This window comes from Schistocerca piceifrons, chromosome 10, assembly GCF_021461385.2.
Source record: "Schistocerca piceifrons isolate TAMUIC-IGC-003096 chromosome 10, iqSchPice1.1, whole genome shotgun sequence".
In the NCBI taxonomy this organism is placed as follows: Eukaryota; Metazoa; Arthropoda; class Insecta; order Orthoptera; family Acrididae; genus Schistocerca; species Schistocerca piceifrons.
In genome coordinates, this window is record NC_060147.1 from 23,202,764 (window position 1) to 23,225,301 (window position 22,538).

The following is a 22,538-nucleotide window of genomic DNA, read 5'->3' on the forward strand; positions in this document are numbered from 1 at the left end:
ACAGAATCCTTAGGACATAACAGCGTTTCCTCAACTCGACAGTTAGGTGTCTCTCAGTCTGTCCCTACTTTGTAACCTTCCCAAAATAATCCATGTTTCCTCCCTGAGGAATGAAATAGCAGTTCTGAGCACTGAGAGCTAGGAATAACATTTTCACATTTAAAAAAGTAACTATTGTCAGTACAGTGCAAGCTTACAGTGATGTTCCTGCTTAACCAAAGCACTGAACTTTTTTTTTTTGCTGGTGGTTACCTTCGAACTGCTGGATGGGTATTGCTGAGTTTCAAGAAGAGTGGCCAGCAGATGAGCAGTAGGCAGGGCACATGTGGCGAGAGTGGCAGTGGTGGGGGTGCGGGCAGGCACCGTATGGGAAATGCCGAGTGCTACAGGGGGTGTGCCATTCTAAACTGAGGCCTACGCTCACACATTTTTCAAATACTAAATGGAGCTCCTCTGTGCCCACACTTGAATGGTGGCCATTCAAAAAGATCTACTATCACCTTTGCTTTGATTAGTTCCTAAAAAGAATTTCGCTAAAAATGCAACAGAAGCAGCGATTTATTTTTGCCTGGCTTGTTAACATTTGTAACTTTCAAAAAAGCATCTTGAGTGGCAAATTTTGAGTAAAACCTACATTTCTCTTGTTGCCATGTTAAAATTTGCTTCTTTTGCCTACACAGTGAAGGTTACACATTGTCACTTCACTGACACGCTGTGCAGGTACAACTGCGAGAGAATTTTGAAACATTGGTTTATTATGTTTATTGAGCGAGTAACTGTGGAAAAGTAAAATCAAAAGCTTATGAAAAAGCACATCCTTGGTAGAAAATTAAATGTGTATTGTCTTCACTTATCTTTTTCCAAAATCCACACCATTTCTCATTCCACCAGCTACTGATGGGCCTTAAAAATTACTTTACTTCATTGAAAAAGTCTGCAGTTAGGTGAATAACGCGGTAGATAATGAAGTTTTGCATAATAACCAAATGGCAAAACACTCACCTCTTTGTGTGCTATCATTTGGCAAAATCTCATTTTGATATCTCAAACCACTTATGAATTATGAGGAATGTTGTGGATATTTCATTCTGGCACTTTCATTGGTGTGCGTGATTGCAAATAAGTTTGTTACATCAGTTTTCTCGACATTGGTGCCAGACAAAAATATTCATTCGAGTCTAAAGAAAAATTCAGTATGTCAGCTGAATTTCATACACAGCAACATGTTGTGTAATATGCACCAAACGTAAAAACATAGGGATCTCCATTTTTCACTGAAAACTTTTTCGAACTTTGGGCAGTGTCTTACTTAAATGCAGCTATCACAATAACTGTGACCATTAACAAAAAGATAGGCACATCAGCATGAAGTGGACATATAAAGCTATACGTAATATTCAAATGAAATTGTTTTACCAAATAGTTTGTGTGAAATCATTTGAAAAAGTCTGCAGGATGTGTGCCTTGATTCTGCCGTCGCCAATTGGCTGAAAGATGGTAAATAATGTTGGCCTCCCATCCCAAACAAATGAATGAACTTGCCCAACATGGATGAAAATTGGTCACAGTGCTTCGGCCACCATATCCTATGCAGACTCTACCATCGTAGCAGGAATGCGAATAGTGTGGTTACGGTGGAGCAAAGAGTCCGTCAAGTGAATAAGTTGTATATTTTTTTATAATTATTTAATATCAGACGAAAGTCTGTATTATGAGGACTGCAAGTGTATCAAAACTCACATCACCACAAAGTATTAAAAATTTGCCAAGTTTCCGTTGGTGTAGCTGAATTTTCTTGTTGATCAACAGATGCTTATTACAGCAGTACTGTGATTGTTGAAAATACTTTGTTAGCTCTAACAGGTGTAATAATCAGATATGTCTAACGAATTACTCAGCTAAAGTTAAAATGGTGTCATATGGACTGAATGTGTGTGACTTCAAATGGATCGGTATTAACTCATTTTTTTGGTAATAAACTCAAACAATGAAGCTCAGGGATAAAACCTGTTATTTCAAGATTTCCTTTCACTGACAATATACGATACAACAAATCAAACAGAAATCTTATCTGTTAAGGCACATGGTCAATATTAACGACAAATGCGATTACAGGTATGAGCCTTTACTTTCCAACCAGCACAATGCCTAATTATTGACAAACTGTAATATTCAGAGTGGGTAGGGACCTTACAATCACTATTTCGCTTCCTAAAAAGTCATTCTTCGCACGCTCCATTCATGAATGGAACCGAGAAATATTTGCCAACCATTTAGTTTTCTTCTAATTTTATAATTTCCTCAAGTGACCTAAACTTCTAAGTCACATAATACATGACACCTTCTGTTGAGACTGTCACGGACTATTGATGTTCTATTCTATTCGTAAAGTGTTTCGCTTTATACTTCAAATGCAACTGAACATGTCAGTTGCGTCTGCAAAAAAGGTGGTACAAGTGAAGCTTAAAAAAACATTGTGAATAGTAGTTATCTTCACATGACAGATTTTGGACTTGTACAATTACATTTATGATATGACATAATTGTGATTCATGCTATGACATGATTGTATTGTGACACATGTCAACAAGGACTGAACTCCTCACTCACAAAGTGAACCCTATCATAATCTCCAACAAATTACCATCACTGCTCCGACTATTCCACTAAAAAACTTTACAAACCCGTACAAGTAATTATCAGACAGCATCTTTTACTAGAGTGAGAATGTCTTTGATATGCATGGTGGTGACTTTAGCTCTCATGATGTCTCAAACTGATGTATGTGCCAATAATGAAGTGTACTTCAATACAAGATGACAAAAGGAGAATTAAAATTAAGGGAGATGGACATAAAAATTTCAGTTTTGCCAAAGATGGTGAAGGACTTTGAAGAGAAGATGAACTGAACAGAACAGTTCTCAAAAAGAGCTTATATACCAAAGTGCCAAAGAAACTGATATAGACGTAATTATTCAAATACAGAGTTATGTAAACAGGCAGAATATGGCACTGCGGTCAACAACGCCTATGTTAGACACCAAGTGTCTGGTCCAGTTGTTAGATTGGTTACTGCTGCTACAATGGCAGTTATCAAGATTGAAGAGAGTTTGAATGTGGTGTTATAATTGGCGCATGAGCAATGGGACACAGCATCTGTGAGGTAGTGATGAAATGGGGATTTTCCCGCACGATCATTTCACAAGTGTACCATGAATATCAGGAATCTGGTAAAACATCAAATCTCCGACATCACTGGGGCTGAAAAAAGGTCTTGCAAGAGCAGGACTAATGACAACTGAAGAGAATCGTTCAATGTGACAGAAGTGCAACCCTTCTGCAAACTGCTGCAGATTTCAATGCTGGGCCATCGACAAGTGTCAGTGTGTGGACCAGTCAACAAAACACGATCGACATGGGCTTTTGGAGCCGAAGGCCCTCTTGTGTAGCCTTGATGACTGCGTGACACAAAGCTTTATGCCTCACCTGGGCCTGGCAACACCGACATTGGATTGTTTATGACAGGAAACATGTTGTCTGGTCGGACGAGTCATTTCAAATTGTATCCAGCAGATGGACACGTTCTGGTATGGAGACAATCTCATGACTCCATGGACCCTGCATGCAAGCAGGGGACTGTTCAGGCTGGTGGAAGCTCAGTAATAGTGTAGGACGTGTGCAGTTGGACAGATATGGGACCCCTGATACATCTAGATATGACTGACAGATGAGACATATGTAAGCATCCTGTCTGATCATCTGCTTCCATTCATGTCCATTGCGCATTCCGACGGACTTGGGCAATTCCAGCAGGCAATGCGACACCCCACATCTCCAGAATTGCTACAGAGTGGCTCCAACAACACTCTTCTGTATTTAAACACTTACACTGGTCACCAAACTTTCCTAAACAAACGTTATTGAGTACATCTGGGATGCCTTGCAATTTGCTGTTCAGAAGAGATCTCCACCCCCACACACTTACGGATTTATGGACAGCCCTGCAGGATTCATAGTGTCAATTAACTCCAGCACTATTTCAGACATTAAAGTTGAGTTCATGCTACATCCTGTTGTTGCACTTCTGCATGCTCACGGGGGCCCTACGCGATATTAGACAGGTGTACCTGTTTCTTTGGCATGAACACTGACAAAAGTAAAATGAGTGTAATAGAATTAAATAGTGAGACACTGAGGCAGCAAGATCAGGAAATGGGGTACTGAAACTAGAAAATGAGTTTTGCTTTTTGTACAGCTAGAAAAATGAAGACAGCAGGATAGAGTCCAGACAGCAAATATGTTAAAATCTATACATATTCTAAATTAAAGTCCCCTGCTGCATATTTTTGTCTGCATTTTATGGCTAATCTTAGGAACTACAGTAGGGATACTACTTCACAAAGGAAATATCATAAACAAGCCATCTGGGCATAGATCCTTAGTGCTACCAGTGCGAAGCTGGGGCGGCCACTTGTTAAACACAAATTGAAGTATTAAAAAGTTATATACAAGTAGGATACGGACAATAAAAAGAAAGGAGAGAATTAAGCTTCTAAAATGTGGTGCTACAGAAGAATGCTGACGATTAGGTGGGAACATCAAGAAAGTAATGAAGAGACACTGAATCGAATTGGGGAGAAAAGTTTTTTGTGGGACAACTTGACTATAAGAAGAGTTCGATTGACAGGATACGCCTTGAGCATCAAGAAATAGTCGATTTGATAATGGAGGGAAGTGTAGAGCAGGGTGAATTGTACACAATGTCACTTGAGTACTGTACGTATGTTGGAGTGAATCAGAGTTCAGAGATGGACAGACTTGTAGAGGACATGACAGTAATTTAAAAAGTTTGTGGAATCATCACTAGACGTCAGTGCTAACCCAATGAAATTTTCACATAATAAGAGGTCATCTTACACGTGTCAGCTCTGTGAGTATAGATCTATGCTGCAGGATGTCTCTCTGTTGTTATTCCCATTTGGTGGTTTGTGATGACATGATACAGGGTGTTTCAAAAATGACCGGTATATTTGAAACGGCAATAAAAACTAAACGAGCAGCGATAGAAATACACCGTTTGTTGCAATATGCTTGGGACAACAGTACATTTTCAGGCAGACAAACTTTCGAAATTACAGTAGTTACAATTTTCAACAACAGATGGCGCTGTGGTCTGGGAAACTCTATAGTACGATATTTTCCACATATCCACCATGCGTAGCAATAATATGGCGTAGTCTCTGAATGAAATTACCCAAAACCTTTGACAACGTGTCTGGCGGAATGGCTTCACATGTAGATGAGATGTACTGCTTCAGCTGTTCAATTGTTTCTGGATTCTGGCGGTACACCTGGTCTTTCAAGTGTCCCCTCAGAAAGAAGTCACAGGGGTTCATGTCTGGCGAATAGGGAGGCCAATCCACGCCGCCTCCTGTATGTTTCGGATAGCCCAAAGCAATCACACGATCATCGAAATATTCATTCAGGAAATTAAAGACGTCGGCCGTGCGATGTGGCCGGGTACCATCTTGCATAAACCACGAGGTGTTCGCAGTGTCGTCTAAGGCAGTTTGTACCGCCACAAATTCACGAAGAATGTCCAGATAGTGTGATGCAGTAATCGTTTCGGATCTGAAAAATGGGCCAATGATTCCTTTGGAAGAAATGGCGGCCCAGACCAGTACTTTTTGAGGATGCAGGGACGATGGGACTGCAACATGGGGCTTTTCGGTTCCCCATATGCGCCAGTTCTGTTTATTGACGAAGCCGTCCAGGTAAAAATAAGCTTCATCAGTAAACCAAATGCTGCCCACATGCATATCGCCATCATCAATCCTGTGCACTATATCGTTAGCGAATGTCTCTCGTGTAGCAATGGTAGCAGCGCTGAGGGGTTGCCGCGTTTGAATTTTGTATGGATAGAGGTGTAAACTCTGGCGCATGAGACGATACGTGGACGTTGGCGTCATTTGGACCGCAGCTGCAACACGGCGAATGGAAACCCGAGGCCGCTGTTGGATCACCTGCTGCACTAGCTGTGCATTGCCCTCTGTGGTTGCCGTACGCGGTTGCCCTATCTTTCCAGCACGTTCATCCGTCACGTTCCCGGTCCGTTGAAATTTTTCAAACAGATCCTTTATTGTATCGCTTTTCGGTCCTTTGGTTACATTAAACCTCCGTTGAAAACTTCGTCTTGTTGCAACAACACTGTGTTCTAGGCGGTGAAATTCCAACACCAGAAAAATCCTCTGTTCTAAGGAATAAACCATGTTGTCTACAGCACACTTGCACGTTGTGAACAGTACACACTTACAGCAGAAAGACGACGTACAGAATGGCGCACCCACAGACTGCGTTGTCTTCTATATCTTTCACATCACTTGCAGCGCCATCTGTTGTTGAAAATTGTAACTACTGTAATTTCGAAAGTTTGTCCGCCTGAAAATGTACTGTTGTCCCAAGCATATTGCAACAAACGGTGTATTTCTATCGCTGCTCGTTTAGTTTTTATTGCCGTTTCAAATATACCGGTCATTTTTGAAACACCCTGTAAGAGTGTCCAGCTGTGATTAAGTAAGGGCTACATTTTAAAGAAAGGTATGAAAGCAAAGGAAATTCATGCCAATTTTCAGTACATGCTGGAGGGCTCTGCTAGTTGATATTCAACTATTGCTAAGTGGGCAAACAAGTTTAAATCTGACCAAGACAGCTTTGATGATGATCCATGTAGTGGTCAGTCAAGATGTGCCACTATTCTAGAAATTACTGCAAAAATGCGTAAAATGGTCACGGAGGATTCCCAATTGATAATGTGAGAAATTGCTGTCACTGTAGGGATGCCATCTGAATGGGCATACCACAGTTTTACACTGAAATTAGAGATGAGAAAATTATCTGTTAGATGGGACCTTAACTCAGGGTCAGAAATACATTAGACTGGAAATGTTGAACATCTGACCAATTTTCAGAGCAAACAAAAAGATTTTTTTGTCGTGGTTTGTGACTGCAGATGAAACCTGGGTCCACTGTAACACCTCTCAGACAAAACAACAGTTAAGGCAGTGGAAACACATTGATTCACCACCACAAAAGAAAGCAAAAGCAATAGTCAGCCAGAAAGGTCATGGCATCTGGTTTCTGGGGTGCAAAAGGTATTCTGATGACAGATTTTCTTCCCACCAGTCAACCAATAATGGAACAATACTACACTAACCTCCTGAATCACTACAGTGAAAGATAGGTGAAAACGCCCTGGTCTGGCAAGAAAGAAAGCCACATTTCATCAAGACAACGCAATGCCACAAACAAACATTGCCATGGTAAAAATACAGGTACATGAACTAAGATGCAAAATGTTGCCACATCCACCTTAGTCAACTGGTTTGGCTGCATCAGACTTCCATCTCCTCCCCGACTTCAAAATTTTCCTTGGTGGATGGAGGTTCTCTTCAGGTAAAGGACTGACTGCTGAAGTTGATAGTTATTTTGCAAGTCTGGAGGTATCTAATTTTCGAGGTGGTATTAACGCATTGGAACATGGCTGGACCAAGTGCATTAATGTACATGGAAACTAAATTGAAAAATAAGAGAGTTTCACTGAGGTAAAGTCAAACAGTGGAACCCCCAGGTTGGAAAATCAACAATATTAGGAAAAGGACAGATTGGTACTCACCGTAAAGATGACCCATTGAGTTGCAGACAGGCACAGTGAAAAGACTGTTACACCCATTGAGTTGCAGACAGGCACAGTGAAAAGACTGTTACACGTTATAGCTTTTGTCCAATGCCTTCTTCAGTGTTCACACAAGCAACACACATTACCACAACAGTTGGAGCTGCCGGTGGTAGCAGTCACCTGTGTTTGGATGTGTGCGTGTGCGTGTGTTTGTGTGTGTGTGTGTTCTTTGCCGAAGAAGGCTTTAGCTATAATGCATAACAGTCTTTTTGTTGTGCATCTCTGCAACTAAATAAGTCATCTTTACGGTGAGTAGCAATCCACCCTTTTCCTAATACTGTTTCACTGAGGTAAGTCATGTCTTTCTATTTCACTCCAAGACTTCTTCAAAACCACCCTTGGAGAATAGTGTGAAAAGCTGTATCACCCAACCAGTCTTGAGAATGAAGACCACAATCACTAAAATGGTCAATAGAAAATAAAGATTCCTGATTAGGACTGCTCAGACAAGACTGCAGTTATTAAAACACATTTTTTGTTTATATTATGTTCACTTTCTTAAACAAACAAAAAATGTTGTTAAGTTACTTGGCTATATATCTCTTCCTCAGAAGAAGCATGGCTTTATATATCTCTTCCTCACAAGAAGCACTTTCACCTACACCCATAGCAATACAATTAAGATAATTTATTTCAACTGCTCAGAAATGAAAGCACTAATTTGTCAGCATTAGGCATTTATACTTACTCTGGAGTTAAGTAAAACACAAGCCCACGAAATCTGCAGGTTACTGAACAGCTAAGGGTAACTGCATACGATCTACAGATACAATCAGTAACGATTATTACGCTGCGAAGCTACGGAGACTTATAAAAGTACCAGGAATTTGCAGTACAGCTACAGGAACTAGCGAGCCACTGTCATGATGCTCTGATGCTTCTCTACACTGCTGCACACATTTAACACTATTGGAGTAATTGGGTCAACATTCTGAGGTCGTTCTTGAAAGGTGACAGCATTCCAGTGACAAATTGTGAAAGAAATTCAGCGTATTCCCAGCTACTGAATTACCTGTCAGTTTATCCTCAGGGGTAGTTACAATGTCGAAGGATTCGGTCACCATACTGGCCCGTCCTGCAATTAGTTTCTATTGGGACACCTGAAATACAATTTGCACGGACACATCACAACACTGAGGTAATCAAGTATCACATCTATCTCCTAGCAGAATAATTTTCTAAGAATTCTGACTGTCCAAATCTGTTTCCCAACATGCCTACACTGGAACAGGCATGCGTTAAAATAAACCTTGGCTTTGAGGCCTGAGATAAAATATAGCCACAGTCCTGTAGGGAATAGTGATTAAAAAAAGTGAAAAGACCATCACTCCACATTGTTACACATCACTGCAAAATGAAAAAAGGCTGACACACAAAAATGATGGATTTAACCCTTAAGTACTACGGACGTTGAAGAGAATACAGTTATTACGGAGGGGTCCCTCAGACCACAATTTTATTTTTTATATACAAAACCACTGTTTAGGTGATATATATATTCGTGACTCCTTGTCATTCATTACTTCTTGTACGTAGCCTATACGAAAATTTTAATTTTTTAAAACAATGCAGGACATAAAACACAACAAAATCGGCAGTGTATTTTGATTGTAAATATTACTAAAACAAAACAGTAGATAGTTACCTCTCTATTCCCTCACAGATTATCAACAGGGAGATAATATTACAGATTCACAACATATTTCAGTTATGATAAATTACATGTGAAATAAACTTTGAGTTGACTACTCATCAGTTCAACGTAGAGCAAGTATTGCACTCCATATTTCTATGAAAGGAGAAATCTCGTCACATATTAATTTTAAAAGATGAATAAAAAGTAATTACATATTGTTATGAGGCCCTGAATCTTATTTTCATCACTTTCAGCCTGCGTGCATATCCTGATGACCTTCCTTGGAAACACCAAACAAATCAGAACACCACACTGTTGACAGTGATATCTAGTTTTCCTCTTCAAATGGTGCAGGAAAAATGAACAGTTCTTCATTTTTCAAACAATTCTTCCTGTCCAGAATGAGATCTTCACGCTGCAGCAGAGTGTGCGTCGATATGAAACTTCCTGGCAGATTAAAACTGTGTGCCCGACCGAGACTCGAACTCGGGACCTTTGCCTTTCGCGGGCAAGTGGTTCGCAGGAGAGCTTCTGTAAAGTTTGGAAGGTAGGAGACGAGATACTGGCAGAAGTAAAGCTGTGAGTACCGGACGTGAGTCGTGCTTCGGTAGCTCAGCTGGTAGAGCACTTGCCCGCGAAAGGCAAAGGTCCCGAGTTCGAGTCTCGGTCGGGCACACAGTTTTAATCTGCCAGGAAGTTTCAATTCTTCCTGTGTTTGAGGCTAACAGCTCTAAAATAGCAGGGTTTTCTCCTCAGCTTTTTGTCATCAGTCGAGTCCAGGCAACTGCAAGGCGATGTGTTATCTTGTTCTTACGTTAATTGTTAGCTTTTGTTTTTTCCATTGTCGCCAGCTGTACATCGTCATCATTTACTGTTTCCTCCCCTGAACTAGTGTCTCAATCACTAAATATCTTGAAATCAGGGTCATTGTCACTGTCATAAATGTCTTCATCTGAGAATTCATTAAACCTTCTTGAACACCCACAGCTGTCTCGTGTAAAACACATTGTATACAAGGTCCTATTTTCCCACCATGGAGAAACATTCAACAAAAAATTATATGTTCTAGATACATATTAAGTCTCAACTTTATCTATGACAATGAGTACAGGCTGAAGCAACGAATTAAAATTTGTACCACAGCTGGGTTTTGAACCCTGCTCTAACCACTGCACCACACTGGCACTGCGTCTAAAACGCTACACAGGTTACCCTAGTATGTCTCCCTCAATAATACAAACTCCAGTTCATGCCTCGGCCCATACTGATGTTCGTTCCCTTTCGTAACTTGTATTAGTATTGCAAGAGCTCTCCAACATTAGAATGGCACCTTAGCATTGAATGAAATGGGGATACCCTGGTTGTACCTCACGTGTAGGTGATATATTAAGCAGATGAAACTGTACTTTCCACAGATATATTCATTATCATAGACAAAGTTAAGATTTAATGTGTATCTGGAACATATAGTTTCATCTGATTAATATCTCACTCATGCCTGAGGTACAGGCAGGACTGTCCCCATTTCGTTCAATGCTAAGGTGCTGTTCCAATACTGGTACGAGATAAGAAGGGAATAAACATAAAGACAGGCTAAATTGTGAACTGGCAGTTTGTTTTAAGGCGTGAGACATATTAGGGTAATCAGTGCATCTGTGTTAACCACAGTGCCTATACCCGGGCCGCTGAAATATTGCACTCGACGTTTGCGTATTTAGTTGGCAGCGTAACAGAGTAACAAGTGAAGAACGATACGCGCTAGGCGTTCAGCGTGGGGCGCCAGCCAATCACAGCGCAGTGAGCACTGCTGTTACTCGTGTGCTGTGACGTCGAAGTTCCCGCGTTGCCGGCTTTGTTTAGTGAATATGTATACAACGTGAATTGTATGTTGTTTACCGCGTGTTTTCGTTGTACTGTGTGCTATATCGTTGTGACTTCTGTTACGTTGTGAGTGTACATACTTGGAAAATGCCACCGAAAAGACTTCGTTCCCCTAGTGACAATCCTTTGCGTCGAAGGGTGCCGCTAAACAGCCAGGCACTGGAGTTCCTACGCAGAACTCGTGAGTTTTACGAGCAGGAGAAAAACTACGTAAGCATTCGTGGACAGCCATCAATTCCTGCCGACAAAGTGGTGGAACGTACGTCGAAAACTCTTGGTATTAGTGCAAGAACCGTAGTAAGTAAAGGAGTATTACTACAAAACTTGGAAGATACTGAAGTGAGCCGTAATGATTCCGAGCTGTCTGGATCAAATAATACATTTTTATCAACCCCGGGAAAGAAGAAAAAGCGACCTAGTCCTATCACAGATTCAGATTCTTTCCAGGCTGATGCAATTCGTAGGCATGTTTATGCTTACTACAGCAGAAAAGAGTATCCGACTGTAGCTAAGTTATTAATCTCTTTAAAAGAAAGTGGACTCTTCAGGGGTGGTAAAACATCACTAAAAATTGTGCTAAAAAACATGGGTTTCCGTTACAAAACGCTAGACGGACGCAAAGTACTGTTAGAGAGGGCACATATTGTTACCGCTCGTAGCATTTTCTTGCACAAAATTGTGGGCAGACACATTCATTCCATAATTTGGCTAGACGAAACGTGGGTTAATGCCGGGGGAAGCTGTCAGTAAATGTTGGACGGATAACACACCCAGCAGTAGCGGCCATCAGCCGACGGGAAGAGGAGCTAGATTAATTGTGGTCCATGCAGGCTCCTCCAGTGGTTTTGTCCCTGACGCACTTTTAGTTTTTAGATCAAAAACGACTGGTGATTACCATGAAGATATGGATCACACACGATTTGTTGAGTGGTTCAGGAACCTTTTAAAACAATTTCCTGTCCCTACAACAATTGTAATGGACAATGCTCCATATCATTCGGTGATACAGAACAAAGCCCCAACCACAAATGATCGGAAAGAAGTTATGGTGCAGTGGTTACAGGCTCGAAATATTGCAGCGGATATGAGTATGACAAAGGTTCTGTTATATTCTCTTGTTAAAGAAAATAAGCCTACGACACCTACATATGTAGTAGACGAAATTGCCAAGGAGCAGAGTCATACTGTAATAAGGCTGCCACCATATCACTGCCATTTCAATCCTATTGAGTTAATATGGAGTGATGCAAAAATGTATGTAAGGAACAACAAGTCCTTTACAATAACAGAGGTGGAAAAGCTGTTGCGTGAAGCTCTTGTGACTGTGGATGCAGCCTCATGGAGAAAAAAAGTAGAGCACGCCGAGAAGTTTATACGAGCAGCACAGACAATAGAAGGCATTATCATTGGCCATGAACAATTAATGATTTGTCTTGCTGATGACAACGATGAAGACTGTTTTGGCGATGAATCGGACAACAGTGACGATGGCGAGCTGGATGGAATTGCGCCATTGTCGCTGTAAATTGGTGAGTGAAAAATTACTAATATTGGTTATTTATTGCAATCTCGGTTATTATTTATTTTGTAAACTACGTACATTATTGATTTTAAAGTATCAGTCGTCAGATGCTTGTTTTTTGTATTTCTTTCCTTCCGTTATCGAAAGCGTGCGCATTGTTATGCTTTTACATGCATTATTATACGGTTGCTTACTTCCTGTCATTGTAGTACAACTAAAAACGAGTTTTTATATACACTGTAATTGCTCAATCGCTTGCATTTACGAGACTGTATCGTCTGCTGTGTGTATAGAGGCTGCTGTTGCAACATCACTATTACAGTATAGCCAACCTAACTAGACAAAAAGTGAACTGTCAAGTGCAATGTTTCGCCGGCGGGGGTATAGGTGGCCTAGTGGTTAGAGTATCTGCCTCGTAAGCAGGATATTTGGATTTGAATCCCAGCCTTGGAACAAGTTTTAATTCATAGTTTCAGTCTGTATTCGTTATCATATTCAACATAAACACAACAGATGGGCACTATGTACATCTGTGAGACATCTCAAGGTACAAAAATAAGAAACAAAATGCAGCAACAATGCAAGACTTTTGACACGTGTATCTTACCATCCAACAGGGCTACTGAGAAGAGTCCACTTTAGTCTTCAGAGGTGTGGGAAATATGAAATTAAAAAAAAAAAAAAAATCAAAGAGGTCTGACAGATGATGCATAATAGTTAAAGGGGGGGGGGGGGGGCAAAAAAAAAAAAAAAAAAAAAAAAAAAAAAAACAACGCAAATGTTGTATGTTCATAAGAAACAATGAGTAATTTAGGAGGTGGTAATATAGGCAAATGCACCTTCGAATTCTCTTGCTGTTCTTTTATGAGGTTAGCACTTTTCATAATCCATTCAATCAATTTGTCCCTTGCATTTACCTTTTCTTTGTAGACTTTGCCTTTCGACCATCGCCACTGGCAAAAATGTAAATGGGTAAGGTGGTGAATAAAAGTTATCATTATTGCCTGTCAATCTTCCAGGGAATATAATGTTTATATGGAGTTGCTACCTGATGAGTAGAACATGCAGGGGCCTCATGATTCTGGAAGAACAGAGCCATCTTGTAGCCTAAGGAATGTATATCAATAATACTGGAAGCTCACTTTCAAGAAAATCTGGGTAACAGGATCCTGTAAACAACTGTTTTTTCCTTCTCATTCAATCTGTTAAGTCTCCACTGAACTGAGGTCCTGGGTGACTTTTCCAAACTCTGCCCCTTTTCCTACACCTAACCAGCCCCTTTCTTTCACTGCTCTTCTTCACCCTCCAACTCTACTGCCAGAAGAAGGGGCCACCAGCTCCGAAAGCTTGCAAACTTTAATATGTTTATATTTGTAGTCTCCTGCCGCTGCTTAGTGAGCACACTGTTTATCAATCCAAAATCATTACATTTTCACAAAATGATTATTTTTATTGAGGCAATCAACTGATTGTCATTCATACCATAACACACATTTACAGAGAAGCACTATTGAAATTGTCGCCACAAAGGCATGTGGGTTGTGTTCAAACCACAAATGTGGGGTACGAGTATCATCAATACCAACACAAGTAAAAGTGGCTTCATCGCTAAAAACTATTAATGGATTACTCGGCAATTTCTAATTATCCGACGACAAAATTTCAGTCGTCTACCTTCATCTCGAAGGTGTCGGCTAACCTATAAATGATGGGGATGGTTGTGACACATACATACATAATGTCCACCTTATTCTTGTACATGGAACACCGATACATGTACAAATTCTGTGTGCTCCTGTTGAAGGACCAAGAAGTTCTACCAACTGAATAATATCGTCTACTCGATACACACATTTTTCACTTGCATGTTCACATGACATATGACACACGGTTTAGAGAAAACACAAGTAAACTGTCTCGAATTTGATACTCTGAGGTTATGAAATAGTCCACCAAAATCTCTACAAGCAGCAGCAGCAGTCTTCATTACATTACTGTATCCAAATTTTGTATCAGCATGTTCGACATTTGTAAATATGAAGGGTGTTCAATAAGTAATGCACCACTTTTTTTCCTGAAAGCTGGTTGGTTTTATACAGGATTCCAATACACCACGTTATTCACCACTCTTCTGGCTGCAAAACCATATTTTTCAACATAATCTCTGTTCAATGCAACAGCCTTACGCCACCTTGCTGGGACGATCCACGTGCTCACACGGTACCATTCTACTGATCGACATCAGAGCCAACATCTTGCTGCAGCAGTAACCTTTCAATCATACATGTACTGCTTCCTGCAAAGTGCATACTCGATTGGGCCAAACAGATGGAAGTTGGATGATGTGAGATCTGGACTGTAGGGTTGGAGAGGAAGACCAGTCCAATGAAGTTTTCTAAGCGCCTCTCAGGTGCACAGACTTGTGCGACACTTGGCGTTAAAGGCAAACACAAGTTTGTTTGCATTTTTGTGGTGAGGAACATGCTGAATTGTTTCTTTATTTTCCTGAGGGTAGCTCTTCATTTTTCTGAGGGTAGCAGAACACAGTTGAGAGTAGACTGTTGCACTATGAGGGAGGACACGAAACTGAATAACCTGTTCAGAGTCCCACACGATCGTTCCCATAACTTTGCTGGCTGAGGTTATGGATTTGAACTGTTCCTGCAGAGGAGAGGTGGTGTGACACCACTCCACAAATTGTCATTTCGCTTCTGGTTCAAAGCAATTAAGCCACATTTCATCGCTTGTGACAATGTTCGACAAAACGATTGTCACGATCAACCTCGTAACGTGCAAGCAATTCCACACAGACTGTTCTTCAGGGCTCTTTACTGTCTTCTGATAGGTGGCGAAAAAACTCAGCGGGCACACACCTTTTAGCACTGCAAGTGGTGGATTAGAGTGTTGGCACTACCAACAGAGGTGTCCAGTTGAGCAGCTAGGTGTATGATTGTAATCTGTTGATCACTTCAAATGAGAGTGTCCACACGTTCCAAGACTGCAGCAGTCACAGCGTGACCTTGTTGCAATGGTAACAGGCACCTCGCCCAACCATTCCCTCGACTTTTGTTCACCGCTATGTCTCCGCAGAGATTCTGTTAGTGCCTATTAATCTCTTAATATCTGTGATGCTCTGGTCCCCCCCCACAAGAAACTTAATGAAAGTTCTCTGCTTGGAATGTACCTCCTTTACAGACACCATTTTGAAGGCTACGTATGGCCCTGCCACCTATCAGAACTTCGTGAAGCTAGAGGAGCCGAAGAGAGAATATTCCACATGTCCACAACGAATTACACTTTTTCCAACACAAATTGGTTGAGAAAAAAAATTTGGTGCATTACTTATTGAATGCCCCTCATACACGTGCATGATTAATGATAAAGCAGAATTGGCAAACAGATCAAAATCACAGTTAAAAAATACAATTATGTATACTTGTGCACAATTTCAGAACTGTAACTTCAAAATTAAACTGACGATTGTTAAATAAACTCATAGCAGCTGGAGTACTGACACGCAAAACCAAAATTTATTTCTGTAACCAGCTGTATCTCTGTAACCAATAAAAACTGGGCATGTTATGTGGAATACTTTATTTAAAATGGTCTGTACTACCACCTCTTAAAAAATTTACCACTCCTTCTGAAACATCCAGTGTTTGGGAGCAGAACGGACATTGATAAAAACTTGGGGCTTATGCACTAATGCCAAAAAGGTAAGGAAATATGGAGGGGTGAGTGACTGCCATAAATGATAGTCAATATTCCCTCATCTTGCAGGCCTAGGTAACTGTATATGGAAGAGATATGCCTTGCTTCAAATAAGGATGTCATTCAAAGAAAATGGGAAACAAGGCATCAGACTCTTTAATACTTCACAGTTGTCTGCACTTCAACACAGTTTCATGATGAACTTTATAATTTAAAGCCACAAAAGTACAATTTGAACCCCACTTTCCTGTGGGTATTCCCAGTGACTGGAAGAAAAGGTGCAGAATATCCCCATATATTATTATTTTTATTATTAATTGAACCAGAAATATCACATGCACAGTATTTTGATGCTTCTGGAGTGAAAAAAAGTCACTGACCTTCACCCTGGCCAAGGCACACAAAAATAAGTTATTTGCTCACTTTGTATCCAGCCTCCTTTCATATTCCATATATAAGAAGGGCAAAGGAAATGATGTGCAAAATTATAGACCAATACCCACAACATCAGGATGCTACAATAGCCTGGAAAATATTCTAAGCTAGAGCACAATAAGTTTCCACAGATCGGCACAGATTTAGAAAGCATTGGTCAAGTGAAAATAGCTCGCCATTCTCACACACAGTGCTCTGTGAACAGTGGACTTGAGTCAACAAGTGAACTTTAATACGTCACTGACCTTCACCCTGGCCAAGGCACACAAAAATAAGTTATTTGCTCACTTTGTATCCAGCCTCCTTTCATATTCCATATATAAGAAGGGCAAAGGAAATGATGTGCAAAATTATAGACCAATACCCACAACATCAGGATGCTACAATAGCCTGGAAAATATTCTAAGCTAGAGCACAATAAGTTTCCACAGATCGGCACAGATTTAGAAAGCATTGGTCAAGTGAAAATAGCTCGCCATTCTCACACACAGTGCTCTGTGAACAGTGGACTTGAGTCAACAAGTGAACTTTAATACAGAATAGGTTCTCAAATATGTGACTGGCTCAGAACCCAGTACACAGTCCCAGACGGCTAGTGCTAAGTCAGAGACAAAGGAAAGAGCAGGCGCGTGATACGGCAGCCTTCTTCTCGACAGACATAAACTGTCACTTATGGTGGCCAGAAAAATAAGACTGTCCCCTTTTGGTGCCACTGAGTATTGGAAAGCGTAGTTTTCGAGTGACTGCGGAATGATTCAGCATCAATTGGACAGAATTAGGGCACAAAAAGTCATATATACACTCTGTCCTAATTCATAATTACACTATTCATCTCTCCTCCCATTAATATGACTTTATATCTTTATCACTTACTCTGTCCTCATCTCTGCACTGGAACTGCCACAGTCTTACCATTCTATTTCTGAACTACTGTCTCTGATGCCTCACCCTTCAACTTTGTCTGTGCTCTCGTGTGTGTGTGTGTGTGTGTGTGTGTGTGTGTGTGTGTGTGTGTGGAGGGGGGCGCACTCGCTCTGAGTGTAGTGTCGCTGCACACGTATACTTCAATCAACCGACAACCGCATCAGTCAGGCCAGCCGCTAGAGGCCACCTGTTGAAAGCATGCATACGGCACTGTCACATCATCTACTGGCGAATACCACCTATATATGTGCAGAGCAGTGCTGTCTCACCCTCGCTACGTTCTTTTAGTTTGTACCGCTAACATCAGTTGTACTGTGTATTGCTTATGTTGCACCTTCTTTATGATTCTTTTTGTCTCATTACGAGTGGAGTCACAAGAAGTTTACTTCCGTTATTGTTCAGAGGTTTATGAATGAAGTCATATTTGTGTTACTTGAATTGGATTTGTGTATTACAGGGTATATACGTGGACAAGAAAAAAAATCCTGGATTTTTCCTAGATTTACAGGTTAAAAGTGCATTTTTTCCTTGTTAAGTGACAATATACATTCCCTTGGAGCTGTACAGCTTTGTACTTTGAATGGTAAAGCTTTTGTAGACCGGCATAGAACTTCCCAGCACTTTGGGAAATGAAACACAGCAAAAAACAATGCCTTTTGGAAAGGTATTTCATGCACGGCAACATGTAAACTGCATATTTTCGTATTAAAAGTATATACACGAATCCCACTATTACAGCGCAGTAGTTTCCAAAGCACTGAATCAAGAGTGCAATGTGCTTTTGTCTGCCAATCGTAGCTCATGTCATATGATCCTGCCAACCCATGACAGCAAATATACAGAGTATAGGACATGTGATGTAGTCAGCCAATAATATCACTGTTAAGTAACACGAACACATAAATATGAAAAGTTAATGGATACAATTAATGTACCTACAGTAGAGCTACAAAAAAGTTAAGTTTTCACATTTAATACTGGTTGTCAATTTATATATATACTTTTTCTTTTTCCTTTCTTCCCCCCAGAGAGCATGGTTAGGAAGGGTCCTAAGAGCATAGTTTAAATTGCAGCAGCTGAATATTTCTGACAAGCTAGATTATAAATTTCATTGCTGTGCACTGAACATTTTGTGGGTTATGTGGCTGAATATGTTTCGTCAAGCATTTTGACTTTTCCACAAAAAAGACAATTATGTACGAAATTGCTCAAGTCACCTCACATATTTTTTAATGATTATTATACTTTTTGCCATCATAACTGCATAATTTGTAATCTATGAAAGAAATGAAATATGAAAAACTAACCCTGAAATGTGGTCTTCTCTAGCATGTGTTGCCCTGTAAGATATATTACACACAAATGAGCCAGTAAAATTTTAAATACTGGCATAAATGGCTGGTATTATGGCCAAATTTTTCTCTAAGTTGTTGTTTCTCAAAGTGTTTTAAGTTTCAAATAAGTCACACAATCCACGATTTAAGAAATTCATCGCACATTCTCCAGTGCAACATTATTAATTTTGCAAAAAGCAATTTTTTACTTTGAAAGAAACACTGCTCTCAAACCACCATTCACAATACTGCGACCTGTTAGAAATATAAACAGCTGTGACGCCACTCTCATGGAAAGCAGTTTGTTGTTACAAAATAATGCATAGCAAGCGTTTGACATATTTTGCTGTCGACAGATGTGTAGGCACTGTGTTTTTTTGTTGTAAATGGCAAATTTTCGTAGCAACTACAGTTTAATTTTGATGTTATTCTCTCACTTATATTTAATTCCTGCAATATTATCCTGCAGTAGTGGGCTAAAGTAAAGTTCTTTGTTAGAATATCAGTTTTTATCAGTCAAATTTCCCAGAATTCTAAAAAAATTCCTGTGTTTTCCCAGATTTCCCGGGCCATATACACCCTGTATTACATGGTTACTACATGACTGGTATAAGGATGGGATCCAATCATGTAGTAACCAAGTAATACACGAAACCAATTCAAATGACACAAATACCGCTTTGTTCATAAGCCTCTGAATTGTAATGGAAATAAGCCTGTTGTGACTCCACACATAACAAAACAAAAGAATCATACAGAAGGTGCAACATAAGCAATACAGTGAACAACTGATGTGGGTTGTACAAACTATATGAACATAGAGAGGGTGAGTCAGCACTGCTCCGCATGTATATAGTTGTGAGTCACCTGTAGATAGCATGACGGAGACCGTGTCGTGTGCACATTTCCTACAGATGGCCTCTACTGGTCAGCCCATGCTGATACAGTTGGTTGATTTAAGTACACACACATGGCAATACTTCACTCAGCTAAACACTCGCATGCACTAGTAGCAGGATAAATAGGTTTTGGCTGTAGGACACCATTACTCCAAGAAACTTTCTTCACAGTAAAAAATGGCCAACATAAGCTAATGTAATTGTAAGCACGAGCAGCCATCCAACGACAAACCAGATGGTTTGAAACCAGTAGCACCGCTACTTGTTCTTAACAAATAACATTATTAATAATGGTAGGTTCCTGTTTCTACTTTACTTTCAGGATTAACCAGTACTTCTGCACAGCACAGCCCCTTTGTATCAGTTTTCAACAAAATAGCAAATACGTGACAGTACAAGAACAGAGATCTGAGCTGTCAGCTAGTATTGGTTTCAGAGAGGTAGAAGAACTGGCTCCTTCAACTTACAACATATGGCTTTTTGAGGTATCCCAGGCGCACTTCTCCCTGGCACAGGTGGTACAGCCAGGTCAACTTCCTTCCGTTGAACAAGTGGCGGTAGAAGCTCTCGAAGGACTGCAGTCGCTTCTGCAGATCTTCCGGTGGAGCAAATGGCGAGATGGGAGCCGGGTTCAGCGGCCAGGCCCCTGCCTGCAACACCTGTGAAGGAAATTGCAAATGTCATCCATCACCCACTCTGGAAAATGTGACAAATTGATTATTTCTTCAGAAACAAAATGAAACCGCACATAGAATATAATTTTGCCTATAAGACAGTGGCTGAATAAGTATCAGCATTTAAGAACAGACTTTGTCGCTGCCACAATTTGTCGTTGTAGTGCAGACGTGTGGCAGTCGGTTGTTAGTCTAAACAGAATAGAAGGGGGTGGGGGTGGGGGTGGGGGGAGTAAATTAGCCCCCACCCGCATTCTGTACATCGATGAAAGCAAAAGAGAAACATGGTTACAATATTGCTGAGCTCTTCTGGTGTGTAGTGATACATGAACCCCGGGACAGATCAGAATTAGTCTTTCTCCTCATTTAAAAATAAGAAAAGAAAACAAAGCACTTGAAAGCAATGCTGTGTACACAAAGCATTCAGTAATAACACTAGCAAAATTGCTTGCTGAGGTTGGCAGTGTCATTTAAAAAAAAGTTTAAGCCTAAACCTTTAATGGCATCTTGCACAACCACAAATCGAAACACTTCCACCTAAAACAGGCACATTCAAGTGTCCATATAATACCATTGTGTTCCACCATCTGTTAGCTGTCACTACAGGTCAGTTTAGATTTGACACCCATTTCAGTATGTTATACTAGAGGTTTTATTGCAAATACAGAAAAGGTGTAGTATTGTTCAGTGATTCACTTTTTGCTTCTACCCAAGAAGATATGTAACAAGTGATAGTGATCCTTCATCATCAAAGACGAAAGTTAGATACTGGTTCAACGAATTTAAAATTTGTGAAACATCCACTTTTGATTAACCACCAAAGACAGCTTGCTGATGTGGTTACACAAGAAACCATTCTAAATGCCTGCAACACAAATATCACAGATTGTCAAACGACAGTGGGCAAAGTAGCAGAGACTGTGAGTGTGTCTATGGAAATATTGTCTGCACTATATGTATCTTGGTGAAATGTTCATTAGTAGGAAGATTCTCCCACCTATACAAAACAAATAACAATGTGTACTACCACCACACCCTTACTTGTGCCAAAATTTACTTGACAAGCCAGAGAGCAAGTCAACAATGTGACAGGGTGAGGCAAGTAGACAGCACACTTAACAAATTGCCTTGCTGAGACAAAAATGATGAGTACTCTCTTAGGAAAAAATGTCACCAATATTCTGATTCAGAACTGATTGTATTCAGTTGCTAAATTCATGGGAACCAATTTATGTCAAATGTTTTAATTTTGATTAAAATCCTTTAATTTCAAATGTGAAGGTAGTCAGCTTAAAATAATTCTCATATTGATATGGACACACTCATTTACGGCACACGTATAAGTAAAAATTATCATAAGATTTGTGCTCTCTCAACATTTGCAATTACATGTATCCTGTTTCATGAACATGATTCCATGGATAAATAAATAAAATAGAACCCCCTCCTATCTCTCTCTCTCTCTCTCTCTCTCTCTCTCTCTCTCTCTTTCTCACACACACACACACACACACACACACACACACACACACACACACCATCACAATCACTACTACAAAAACACAGATTCACATTCCGTGATAAAAAAAAAAAAGTGGTAATACAGTTTATAAATTCAGAATCAATTACCTGCACTGAAAAGGATGCAGAACCTGGTGCTGGCGGTATTGCATCTTCGAACTTCCGATTCAGATCACTCGACACGGAGACGTCCAAAAACATTCGGTGAAACTTGCTGGTAAATTCACACCCACAGCACTGCAAAAAATACATTGTTACAAAGAACA

At 40.2% G+C, this 22,538-nt stretch overlaps 1 protein-coding gene across 2 annotated transcripts in view; it reads right to left on the bottom strand.

Moving 5' to 3' along the window:
- Positions 1 to 22,538, bottom strand: part of LOC124718841 (cullin-2-like) — a 114,721-nt gene that overhangs the window by 14,095 nt on the left and 78,088 nt on the right. For both annotated transcript variants that reach the window (XM_047244465.1, XM_047244466.1), the window contains 2 exons: positions 22,381 to 22,509; positions 20,545 to 20,736 (listed from right to left, as the gene is read on the bottom strand). In XM_047244465.1, the coding sequence (XP_047100421.1) occupies positions 20,545 to 20,736; positions 22,381 to 22,509 (321 nt within the window). The remainder of the gene's footprint in view (positions 1 to 20,544; positions 20,737 to 22,380; positions 22,510 to 22,538) is intronic.